This window comes from Chlorocebus sabaeus, chromosome 23 (genome assembly GCF_047675955.1).
Source record: "Chlorocebus sabaeus isolate Y175 chromosome 23, mChlSab1.0.hap1, whole genome shotgun sequence".
Classification (NCBI taxonomy): domain Eukaryota; kingdom Metazoa; phylum Chordata; class Mammalia; order Primates; family Cercopithecidae; genus Chlorocebus; species Chlorocebus sabaeus.
The window spans coordinates 12,721,153-12,734,443 of NC_132926.1; the positions used below are offsets into that span (position 1 = coordinate 12,721,153).

The 13,291-nt window shown below is 43.4% G+C and overlaps 1 protein-coding gene across 3 annotated transcripts in view; it reads right to left on the reverse strand.

Moving 5' to 3' along the window:
• The window catches only part of DOCK2 (dedicator of cytokinesis 2), a 433,393-nt gene that overhangs the window by 393,023 nt on the left and 27,079 nt on the right, over window positions 1-13,291 (reverse strand). For all 3 annotated transcript variants that reach the window (XM_008015269.3, XM_073010528.1, XM_008015268.3), the window contains exons 3-6: window positions 9,120-9,160; window positions 7,859-7,914; window positions 7,281-7,377; window positions 4,122-4,270 (exon numbers count right to left, since the gene is read on the reverse strand). In XM_008015269.3, coding sequence (XP_008013460.2) covers window positions 4,122-4,270; window positions 7,281-7,377; window positions 7,859-7,914; window positions 9,120-9,160 — 343 coding nt within the window. The remainder of the gene's footprint in view (window positions 1-4,121; window positions 4,271-7,280; window positions 7,378-7,858; window positions 7,915-9,119; window positions 9,161-13,291) is intronic.

Sequence of the window (13,291 nt, forward strand, 5' to 3'; positions counted from 1 at the left end):
ATGCATTTTAAAACTTTTTTCTTGGCCAGGCTCGGTGGCTCACACCTGTAATCCTAGCACTTTGGGAGGCCAAGGTGGGTGGATCACAAGGTCAGGAGTTCGAGACCAGCCTGGCCAATGTGGTGAAACCCCGTCTCTACTAAAAATACACAAATTAGCCAGGCGTGGCAGCATGCGCCTGTAGTCCCAGCTACTTGGGAGGCTGAGGCAGAAGAATCACTTGAACCCGGGAGGTGGAGGTTGCAGTGAGCTGAGATCATGCCACTGCACTCCAGCCTGGGCAATAGATCGAGACTCTATCTCAAATAAAAAAAAAAAAAAAAACTCAAGATGTAGCCTTGAGAAAAACTGTAGAAACCTTTTTTTCCTTAGTCTTAAAATATACCCTTGAAACTTACTTTGAAGCTCCATTCCCTTCCCTCTTCTACCATATACGCTCTTACTCTATGCACATTTACTTAACTCTTTGCTTGTTAAGAAATTCCAGGGGCTAATTGAAAACAAACCAGGCATGAGGGCACAGCTACAGAATTCTCCCCCACTTAAAGACTGCCTCAAGATGGATCAACAGCCTGGCCACTGTCAAGATGGCACCAGCCTGTTCTCCAGACCGACATCAGGCCTAGACACACAGCCCCTGCACCCTGCACAGCCCCTGCATGCCTCCCACATCCAGCTTCCCTTTCTGAAACCCTTGCCCTCAGCCCAGAGTCTTGAAGTGGTTTCTAGAGGGGTGAGCCTGTATGTTTCCCCATGACTAGCTTTGGAAATAAAGTCACTTTCCTTACAATGCACTTTGTCCCTGTTACTGGCTTTGCAAGCAGCGGGCAACAGAGCCTGCGCTTCATTACAAAAGGAGAACCTTACTGGTGACATTGGTTTGCAAACTTTGAAGAGAAAGGAGAACCTTACTAGTGACATCGGTTTGCAAACTTTGAAGAGACAGTCTCTGGCATGTGTGGAAGGTGCTCTTTCTTTGAAGAGGGGAAGGACGTGTTGGGTTTTATGCCTCACAGAGCCAACATCATACATAGTCAGCAGGTTTGGGGAAAAAATTAACATATTTATGGAGACAAGAGCATACACTATGGGTAAACGTGTATGTAACATACAGCCCAAGTTCACTTTGGGGTGGGGTTTATTATTAAAATGAGGTGAAACTTGGCACTTTACATCAAAAGGTGAACTACTGGACACAGCTTGTGGACAGCCTTAAGCTAGCTGAAACTGGCTTAAGGTTTGCAGTTCTCTATCAAAAAAGAATGTTTAGCAGGCCAGTCCTCTGTCCACTTAGAGTTATAGTGGTGTGGATATAAATCAGAGTTAGGAGGGGTCTGATAATCTGCCTGATGGCTCCTATTGTTAGGGAGTTTGGCAAGAGGGTGTTTTTCTCGTAGCTGTAGGAATTTAGGGAGTTGCCAAGCCAGCTCCCCTGAACGCTCAACCCGACCCATAGGTAGCTGTTGTTTCCTGAACTTAGGGTCCATCTTAGTTGATAAAGAGGCATCTAGGTTGGTTTCTCAGATCACACACCTAATCACTCTTGAGCCTCACTTTCCTCACCTGAGAAACAGGATGAGAATAGTGCCTACCTCATAAAGTTGTTGTGAGACTTCACAGAGTTAATACATGGAAAGGGCTTTAAGCCGTGCCTCCAGAAATTAGGGAGCACTCTGGAAGTTATCATTATTTCTCATTGCTTGCTTTTTGATTGTTGCTAAAAACAGAGGCTGTGTTTTGTATGTGTCTGTACCCCGTACTCTTGGGGCCTACCAGGTGTATAAAGAAAGGTTGATATCTGAATGAAGTAATGGAATGAGAGAAGAAACAAGCTCCTTCTGACCATTCCTCCAAGGTTCAGTTCCACTTTGTGCTACCCCCACCCACTCTCCCAGCTGCTGGAGGTTGGAGGTAGGCAGTCCCAGGCTGATCCTGACACTCGGCCCAGACGGTGGGCCTCCTGGACTTAGGGAAGCTGCCCATCCCATACCAGAGCTCGGAGCACCCGAACTATCAGGCCAGTGATAAGATGCCCAACTCTCTCGCCTGTAGCTGAAGTAGTCAGGTAAATAAGGGGGCCCCTGAGCTTGAGGTCTCAGCCTGTGCCACAGGGCATCTCTCACTTCCCCAGAGGAAGCTGACAGAACTAAAAGCATGGGGCTAGGTCAGAGGATGCTGCAGAGGGGCTGGTTTAGGGAGGACCCTCTTTCTTCTTTTCCTCCCATCACCACCATTCACCCACTCACTCAGTTATCACTCACTGAGCACCTACTATGTGCACACCTTGTTCCGAGCACAGGCATAGAGGTGGTTTAGACAGTCAACATCCTATAGGAGCTCCCATAATAGGAGGGAAGCTGGGCCAAAAAGGAGGCAATTTCTACTCATGGCCTTCAAGAGTACCTACCCCGGCCCAAGGAGGGTAGTGGAAAATCAGGGAAGGCTTCCTGTGAGTGGTGACCACTTTTTCCATTCCTGGTCCTTCTTCTCAGGAGCCCCCATTAAGAAAACAACATTTGAAGGTCGTAGATGTCATTGTAAAGCAGCTCTCAATTCCCATACACTCAGCTGTAATTGTTCTCAGCTAAAGACACCATGGAACCAACGGCAGTAGCAGCTGCATGGCAAACCCTTCCTGTCACTTTAGGATGATGTGCTTTATAAGCAGATTTGGACACGCTTGCCAGATGCCAACAGAGGCACTGGCAGAGGGACTGTGTTCCTGGATCAGCTGTGAGTTGGAGCCACTGACTTTCCTCTCAGAATCCTCCTCCTAGTGCTTATGGCAGGACAAGAAAGCCTGGCCTGACTGCTGGGGAAACTTCTTTTTATTCCCATTAAATGGGCTTTTTACTTCCCCCTCAGGCCCTGTGTTCCAGCCTTCAGACCCGCTTTGCAGTTCCTTGAGTATGCCATGCTCTCTCATGAGCCCCTGACCCTCCTCCTTGTTTTGAGCCTCCTTAATATCCCTTTATCCTTCAAACTTCAGTTCAGGGGTCACCTCCTTCAGGAAGTCTTCCTTGACTTCCTTCTCTAAGGTTCATTAAAAGTAACTCTTGCTTCCTGAGCTATCGAACTTATCACAGTACATATCAGCAGTTTACCTGTGGCTTACTCCTAATTGGAACTGTGACCCTTGAGTGGACAGGGACTTTTATTTCTACAGCCCCAATACCTAGGAGGAAATCCAGCCAACTATAAGTGCTCGATACATGTTTGTGGTTGGAATGAATGAGCAAATGAACAGAATGTTTGGAGGCCATTCAAAAGATCAGGAGGGAGGGGAGGTCCTTATAGTTCCCAAATGCTATCCAAGTAGCAGAGTGGTGAGGCCCATGGACCCTGGAGCCAGACTGCCTGGGTCTAAATTCAGGTTCTGTCATTTACTAGCTGTGCAACTCTGGACAAGTTACCTACCCTACTGAAAACCCTCAGTTTCTTCATCTGAAAAAAATGGGGATAATAAAACTGCATGCCCCATAGAGTTATTATGAGAATTAAATGAGACAATGCCCGTAAAACACTTAGCAGCAAGCCTGGTGTACAACGAGCTCTGATTAAGAGTTACTTATAATGTTATTATCAGTGGGTTGTCCCACCTCAAATAATTGGCTCATTTTCTCCTTAACTTGATAGCATTCAAATCCCAACCAATTTTTACTTCTCTTCCCTTTTGAGGAAACATTTTTGTAATTGTGCATTTGAGTTAGCTGATGGTGTGTGGGTTGGATACTTTAGGATGGGGGAAGAGACATTAAGTCTCACACTGGGATTTAAGGGAGAATTTTGCAAATGCAGGGATAAAACGACAACTAAGCTGAAAGTGAACCAGCATGACTGTGCTCCCTAGTCCATCGGAAGTAGGTTAAATGAGTGTCCTAAATCTCTCAGCCTGGTAATAACACCGCGTAAGCACGAGCCTTCTCTCCACCTGCGTGTCCCTCGGTCCCCCGGGGGTGGTAACAACAGCACACAAGCACAGCCATGGGTCACAACCTTCTCCCAAACAGAAAGTGACAAACTTGCATCTAAAAATGAAACCAAGCTTCTGGGGAGAGAGAAAGGGAAGAGAGAGGATGGCTGGGGGAAGAAAGCCTCTTTACAGAGGAAAGACAGGTTACTTGTTGCCATAGTCAATTTTGGACGTGACTTTCTGCTTCAGTTCCTTCAGCTCGTCCTTGGGCAAGGTTCCTGAGAGAAGCTGGGACCTCCACTCCATCAGATCGTACATCATGGACTGCACCTGCAGAAAACGCTCCTTTTTGCTGGCCTAGGAGACAAGAAACAACCCATAATCGCCTACGTTAAGGGGCCTGACCATCTATTTGGCAGGCTGTGCCAAAGTCAGGCGAGTGTGGTCAAGGGCTGTGGCCTGAGGCTCTCTCCCAGCCTTACCCACTACAAAGTGATTAGGTGGGGGTCCTAGTCGTTGAAATATTTATTCCCCGTGGGCCACAGGGATTTCCCAAAAGCAAAAATAAAAAGCTCAATCACTTCTTGGTTAAGGAATGAGTGATTTCTGACTTTATCCAAAAAGATATTTATTGAACAGGAATGCTACGAACATCTGCCCTAATGGAGGTCCCAAAGCTCAGGCCCTTTGAGGCTGGGAGCCAGGGCCATTTCTCTGATGATAAAGGACTGCTTCTAGGGCAGCATTCCCCAAAGTGTGGCATGTGTACCACCTATGAAAAGCAAGATGGCTCTTCGTGGTACAAAGATACAAGGTCAAACAACATGGACCCCTAGGGTGATTCTCTTCCACTCTGTTTCCTTCCTTCTGTGTAAGGGAAAGAGAAAGCTGCAGTTTTATAGTAATATGTCTCTAACACCTCCCACACATTGTTAATGTCTTTTTTAACAAAGAGAGAAAAAAGGTCTTGGACTCAGAGCTTTTGACAGGTACAATAGCAAGTATGTTCCAGAGGCTGAGACGGGAGGATCGCTTGAGCCCAGGAGTTTAGAACTCCAGTGAGCTATGATGGCCCCACTGCACTCCGGCCTGGGTGACAGAGCGAGACCGTGTCTCCAAAATTTGTTTTAATAAAAATAATGTTATCTTGTTTTCATTGTATTTAGTTGAATAACATTCTTCTAATTGTGCCAAGTACTTTTGTCTTTCCATTTGGGGAAGTGAAGGTGGTATAATAAAAAAATATATTATACATATATATACACACACACACATATATACACACACATATATATACTTGGTCTTTGTCCTTGGTTCTTGAAGCAGTGCTCCTAAAACTCTTGCAATATCCAGAGTGATAAGAATATATTTTCTTATTCCTAACAATAGCCTTTCAATGATACCTGAGTTTATGCTAATGAGGTGACTCTAGGAGGGCCCCTAGATAGCTTCAGGATGAGGGGCTGGTTGCAGAGGAACCAGCCAGGAACCAAACCCCCAACCACATGACTACAGGGCTGGAACTTAACAGGCCATTCCCCTCCACCTGCCCCACCCCAACCTCTGGGAGGGGAGGGGGACTGAGGATTGAGCTCAAGCACCAATAGCCAAAAATTTAATCAATTATGCCTGTGTAATGAAACTCTGATTAAAACTCTTGGTGAATAATGTTTGAGTGGCTTCCCAGAAGGTGAACACATCAATGTGCTGGGAGGGTGGTGCATTGAGAGAGGACATGGAAGCTCTGTGCCCCTCTAAGCCTTGCCCTGTGTCTGTCTTCCACGAGGCTGTTCTTGAATTACATCATTTATAATAAAACCGTAATCATATGTATAGCACTTTCCTGAGTTCTCTGAGTTGTTCTAACAAATTATGAAACCTGAAGTGGGAAAAGGGAGTGCCCAGGCAGGGAGGGGTAGTGAGAATCCCTGAATTTATAGCCAAGTCCAACAGAACTTCAGGTAGCCTGGGCACCCAGGACTTGTGACTGGCATCTAAAGTGAGGGCTATCTTGTGGGATTGAGGCTTTAAACAATGGAGTCTGGCGCTAACCCTGGGTAGTCAGAGTTGAACTGAATTGTGGGGCATCTAGTTGGAGACGGGGAATCGAGAACTGCTGGATTGATGCAGCATGCTATCTCATTCTTTATGTCTATAGATTCAAGTTTACTGAAAAGAGATCCAATGCAGGTGTTAAGTAAATGTTACACAGGTTGTATGCAGATATGGCAAGAATCAGGAATGTGATAACGAAGTACTAGATGTTTAAGGACCTCCTGACTAGAGCAAATGGACTTACTATTCAAAGATTTCCTAAGGGAAAATGCCAAGTTTCAATGGTACATGTCATTGTGATGTTTTAAAACGGCTAATGGGCTGGGCACAGTGGCTCATGCCTGTAATCTCAGCAGTTTGGGAGGCCGAGGTGGGTGGAACACCTGAGGTCAGGAATTCAACGCCAGCCTGACCAACATGGTGAAACCCTATCTCTACTAAAAATACTCCATCTTAAAAAAAAAAAAAAAGAAAAAGAAAAAAGAGAAAAGGTCGAGAATAGTGGAGATGAACAAAAAATTGCTTTAGCCAAAGGATGCTATTTGCCCCCTAAACTTTTCTAAAGCAAATAAAATTGAGTGTGCCAATTATGTCTTCATAATGGACATTATGAAATGTCCACATGGGAGTCAACATTTAAGACCATGAAAGGTAAGTCTACAAATCCTGTGCATTCACCAGCATGTTTGCACGGTGCCATAATAAGCATGCAGTAAGCCTTGGTTGACATTTTCACTCTCAGCTTAATGGTTTGCTTAGCTAATTGCTTTCATTAGGAGCTTGAGAGCAGCAAAGGAGGATTTAAAATTAGATTTGCTTCAAAACAGGGAAAACAAATGCAAAAATATGTTCTTTGTTTTTCCAGAGTCAAAACTTCTTCATAGATCTGAGGACAATAGCCATTGGTTAATTAAAGTATAAGAACAGTATTTCTCAAGGTGTTATCAGCAGACTAGCAAATCAAATCCGAGTTTACTAAAAACGCAGATTATTAAACCCCTTGGGAGGAAGCTTTATTTTTAACAGTTCTCAAGGTGATTCTTATGCATGCTCAACTTTGACAACTTCTGTGCTAAACACCTAAGGTTCACAGCAGACACCACTGATTACGGCTCTGTCACTAGCTAGCTCTGTGACTTTGAGAAAGTCCCTGATCCTCTCTAGGCCTTGATGTCCTCATACGTTAACAGTGTGCGCTCTGCTATGTCATCAAAGCCACCTCCACCTGCCTGACTCAATGCTAAACTGAAAACTGGAACCAAACTGAAGACTGCAAGAAGCTTCCATCTCAGGGAGCAATTTTGAGTCTCACCACATAGAGTTGTTTCCAGATGCTTCCCCATTCCCAAAGTGTCGTTGTCACTTCTTGTGCCAGAGGAATTTCTGCAGGAATGATGTTCTCAGTATTTCTATTTAAGGTGGGAGGAAAAGTGGTGTGAAATTGAGACCCAGGTGCTGACCAGATAAAACACGAACAAATTTGCATTAAGCTGCAGCTGCGAAGAGGGCCCTTCCTGACATTAGACTAAAACACCTCCAATAGCCACACCAATTACGTTATGCAAATACAAGGGACTTGCTTTGTTATGTCCTCCTTTGCTAGGGTGGGCTCATTATTTAGGATTAATCTACTTTAATACAGTTCTAAGGTAGCCGCCAGCAAAAAGTTTGATTCCCCAAACTAATACCCCTCAGAGTCAGATCTGAACATGAATCAACTTGGATCAGATCTCCCATTGAGGGAGAGAAAGGAGATCCACAAATACACACAGGCACAAGGAAGATAACCTGAGCACCCCTCAGATCTGCCAAGTCAGATTCTCAAAATAAACAGGACAGAGACATCCATGAGCCACTGGAGGGTCAAGTGTGGTGAAGAATGGCAAATACCTTCTTTTCTCAACTGTCACTTCCTTGATGTGGATAAACGACTTAGGAAAAATGCCCTGTTGGAAACAAAACAAAATGAAATAAAAAGATATATCACTGCAGAAATGAATGACCCTAGGTCTTTATAATTTTTTTCCAAAAGCTACTGGCTTATAAAATCCTCAGACTTTAAAGGAATAAACCCAGAGCCAGATAAAGCAGGGGCTGGATTCTAAATCTACTTATTTAGATCTGGCTTTCCCTCCAGTTTTCCATCAGTTGCTCCAGATCCCACAATAACCCTAGGTCTCACAATAGCCCTAGATCCCAAGGGATGCTCCAACCCATTATGGCCACTCATCCTACAGGTGGGCTATAAGACAGCATCGTTTGAAAGACAACCGAAACCACTCACTGACTTTAAGCGAGACCAGGAGCTCTGCTTCTCCCGTCACCTGCCCGATTCCGGAAAGCAGTCACCCTTCACGGTCAGGAACAACCGGAAGGTCAGAAATAACTGGTCCTGAAGCAACAACGTTCCTAGGTGCATTTGGGCTAGTTTGATTTGAGACCTATTCTGCCTGCATTTATTCCATTGTTCTTTGAGACAGCAGAGTAGGGGCATCCCTCCCAACACAGCATGTCAGGGAAGAAGGAAGAAGCTTCTATCATTTCCTTGCTCCATACATTTGGCTCAGTTAACAAGGTAAGTTTATCAATTACTTGGAAATCCCTTCCTTCATAAATGCAACCAATGTACATACTGGGGACATGTGGTCACTGTGCTAGATGCTGTGAGAGAAAATGAGGCAAGCAAAGCAAGCATCTGCTTGGAGACAACAGTGAAACATGAGGTTAGAACAAGAGAACCCCTCGAAGGTAGAAACCAGGCCTGTCCTTTCTGTGTTGACCTGGATGTACGGATGAGGAGATGACTGAATGTCGCAAACAACTCTAAAGGAAGGCAGTAGAATAAATTTCAAATTTATCAAGGCACAACCCCCCAGAGACTCGAGGGAGGGATAAATCAAGTGAGTGGCATATAAGGAAATGTTGCAGGGAGAAGATGGCACCAGAGATGAACCTTAAAGAGTGAGGGAAAAGGGAGGGAGCTGAGGCACAGCGAGTGCCAAGGCACAGAGGTCAGAGAGCACAGGGCACAGGAGGGAGGGTTGGGTTCCCTTTGCTGAGGAACAATGGTGGGAGAGACCTGCTCAGATGGGCTAGTAGGGCCATATGAAGACATCCAGTACTGACCCAAATAAAAACCAGGTGACCTTACCTGTAACATTTTGTGCTTTATGAGGTATCCCCTATACCAGTCTGCAAAGAGAAAACAAAGAAACAGGTCCCTCATTTATTACAAGTTTGTTGTTTTTCTGTTTTGTTTTGTTTTTAACTAGTAAAACTACTGCAAATTGCTTTAGACCTTGGGTAGAGATCAAACTCTGGAAGTTCATAGTCTTTGAAATCTGTTGAATTGGTTGCCACATCTCAAAATAACATCTAAAAGTAAACTACATATAAAGGTGCTCCTGATTTTGAAAAATCAGGAGCTCTAGTTGTGCTGGCCAGTGTTCCCAACAGCTGGGAGGAGAAGAGCAGCAGGGCCCATCAGACAGAGCATCTGCCTCCAGTCCGCCAGCCCCAATGGAGTCCCTCCCTTGTGTCCATTGCCTTCCTGGGCCCTGTGATCATCTGCATGTTTTCAATTCCTGCCTTCAGGACATAGAAATGCTCCTGGATTTGGGCAAACATCCTAAAATAACACTGACAGTTCTAACAGCAGCAAATGGTGTCTAAAATGTGATTTACAAAAGTTAGTCATTACAAAACAGGTAAGTTTAGGGACAGATAAAGGGACAGGGAATTAGAGACAGATAAAGGGACAGGGATTTTAAAAGATCTTGCCTTTGCGGGAATATTAAAAAATGTTTCAATGAACAGAAATCCAAATTACACACAGTCAGACAAAATACGCCCGGGTGCAGCAAGTCCTGATGACCGTAATGAGTCCACTGGCCTTTGAAATGATTCGAACACAGCCAAGGAGTGGCATTTGTCATCTCTGTAAATAAAATGCGTCTGTCGGGAGCCTCATTAGCAGACCCTCATTACTGGGTGACAGATTGTTGATGAAATATGTTCCCAACAGACATACAAGCAAGCCCCAAAACAAACAACTTAAAATGCAAAGTCACCCTTCATAGACATGAGTCAGCCTGACGGCCAGGTCCTAAAGGAAACTCTGAAGCAACAGGCAGCCATGAGTGACAGAAAGTGAGAGGAAGGAGAAAAAGAGAAAGGAAGGAGAGAGGAAAAACAGAAAGGAAGAAAGGGAGGTTAGAAAGAGAATCTCAGGTGGGAAATAAAAATACCATTCTAAGCATTCTTTGCATATTAAGCCCTTCAATATTCATAATAACCGTATGAAGTATGAACTGTTATTATCCTTTTTTACAAATGAGTGGCCTACCTGAGGCACAGAGAAGTTAAGTGACTTTCCAAGGATCACACAGCTAGTAGAGGTTGCAGTGTCAGGTTTTGAACATAAGCAACAATCACGCTATGCTTCCTATATTATGAGGGAATGATTTGATGGTTACCTAATATTAATATTTCCAGCTTCTCAGTGTCTGAATCTCCAAACCTAAATCTCCACTAAGTTACTTTCCACCTGAATACTTCCAGTGATAGAAGATGTTCTGCTTCATGAAGCATCACATTCTATTTTCCGTAGCCTATAATTATTTGTCAACAACTATTGAAAAATAATCCATAATTAACAATACTGCTTATACTTTCTAAGTGCTTCCTATGTGCTGGTAACTCTGTTGACATTTTTTGTTTTGTTTTGTCAAATTATAAATTAATCTTTACAACAATCCTATTAAGTAGGTACTATTACTGCTTCAGTTCTGCAAATGAAAATAGACAGGCACAGAGAGTAAGCAGCTTGCTGATGGTCACAGTTAGTGGGTGATGCAGCTGAGATTTACACTCGAGCAACACCCTGCCGCACTGTGATACAACAGCCTCCTTTATTTGCCCCTTTTCACCAACTAGATAGAAATGCAATTTTGTTATATTATTATTACCTGACTTTCACTGGTCACCTGCAACATGCAAAGCTGTATGCTAAATGTTGTACAGGCATTCTCTCGTTTAATCCTCAGAGCAACACTATGAGCTAAGTATTATCACGCCCATTTTATAGATGAGGAAATTGATATTCAAGTAAATTGATGGGCTGGGCCAAGATCATACAACCGAGGTTCAAACTCAAGCTTAAATGACTTTGAAGCCAATCCTTAAAGCTGGTTGGTCACATTGTCTCCCATGTGATGGGGTGAGAGTGCAAATACAGATAAAGTCATCTGGTAGCAGTGACTTGAACCCACATGATGGCCAAGTCCACTAAAATCCACCAAAAAATAGAAAAACAATCGAGGGACCAATAGATGTTCCCTATACAAAGCTCATGTCCACATCTGCATCTCTGTGACAGGGACTCCATTAGGGTACCTAGTCTTCCTGGATCCAAGGAGTTTGCCTGCTCTGAACCTCAAAACTCGCTTCTGTGTACACATCTTATAGATTTCCTAATTCTCAGAGTTGCAGCTCACTCCTGACAACAGGATTCTGCTGACACTTACACCCAATATTCTTATTCTGGCTCCCAGGTTCAAGTTCAATCAACATTAATTGTGCACCAACTATATATATTGCACTGGGCTACATGCTTTCAGGAACAAATCCCCAGGGATTCATTGCAAGAAGGCTTTATCTCCACTTGCCGGATGGTGACACTGAGATCAAACAAGTGGGGAAGAAATTCCAACACATTATTCAGCAGAAAAGCAGCCAAACCAGAATCCAAACCCATGCCTAGTACATCACGTGCATCAGGACTATCCGTATGACTTTTTTCTGGCATTTTCACTTCTGCTAGGTCATTTATCTCCGACCACTGATGTTGGTTCCCTAATATGGTCACCAATCAGCTACATCTGTCTATGCTCCAAGACATGACTGGGCAGATAACAACAGTTGGTACAAAAGAGAAAAACTGCTGGACAATGGACACCATGATCAAAAGCAGGCTCAGTGTAACATGGCATTTACCATGTCCCAGAATCCGCTCCTGAGTTCAACACTCTTTTGAATTCAGTAATAACAAGGCTTTTTTGCTAACCCTTTCCATGAAATAACCACTTTCTTTAACATAAAATTCACAATGTGCATTGCTATGGCCTGAATGTGTCCTTCCAAAATTCATATGTTGCAATTCTGACACCTGATGTGATGGCATTAGGAGGTGGGGTCCTTAGGTCATGAGAATGGAGCTTTAATGAATGGGATTCGGCCCTTACAGAAGAGTTTGCTCCCTCTCTCTTTGCTCTCTGCCACGTGAGGCTATGACAAGAACTCAGTCATCTACAAACCAAGCAGCCCTCATCAGAAACCAGATCTGTTGGTGCCTAGATCTTCAACTTTCTAGTCTCCATAAGTATGAGAAATAAATTTCTGTTGTTGAAGCAGTTTATGATATATAGCAGCCCAAACTGACTAGACATGCATTCTGGAAGAAGATGAGAAAAGGAAATATTTGTACAATTCTTTTGGAAAATTGTAAAGTGCCAATTATTCAGATAATCCTCTCTTTTCACATCTCAAATACCAATATCAAATATATCTAGATTCTCAAATCCTCTAAGAGTCAGGGGAGGCAGGAGATTTAAAATATCCCACAACATCAAAAAAGAATCTGAGGTCTGGAGATCCAGTCCTCCCTATGCCATTTCCAAGCCACACAGCCTTTGGTCATGTCACTTAAACCTCAGTGTTTTCATCTGTAGAGTGAGGGCAATAACACCTAGCCCCAGAGGAGTGCTACAAACACTATTTGTTAGACAAGGTTAGAAAGTATATGCATCTGGCAAAAGTACAAAAACTTGGATGGAAAGAAAACATACTGATTTCAGGATAAGTGTTACCTACATATGGACAAAAGAAAAAAGAATAGAGGAGGGGTAAAAAGGGATTTCAATTTCATTCGAAATTTTTATTTCTTAAAAACAAATGTCTGAAAAAAGTATACACATATGTGTGTATATACATAAAAACATGTGTATATACATATAAACACACACATATATAAGTTCTCTCGCTACCATATTTATATGTAAACATATATAAACATGTTGACATTCATCTGAGTGATGAGTACTTAGGAGTGCTTTTTCTTTCTTGTGTGTTGAAATATATAATAATATTGAGATCAAATGGAAGCTAGTACCTATCACTGGTTGATATGATTTGGCTTTGTGTCCCCACCCAAATGTCATATCAAATTGTAATCCCCTTGTGTCAGAGGAGGGACCTGGTGGGAGGTGATTGGATCTTAGGGGTGATTTCCCTCATGCTGTTCTGGTGACAGCGAGTTCTCATGAG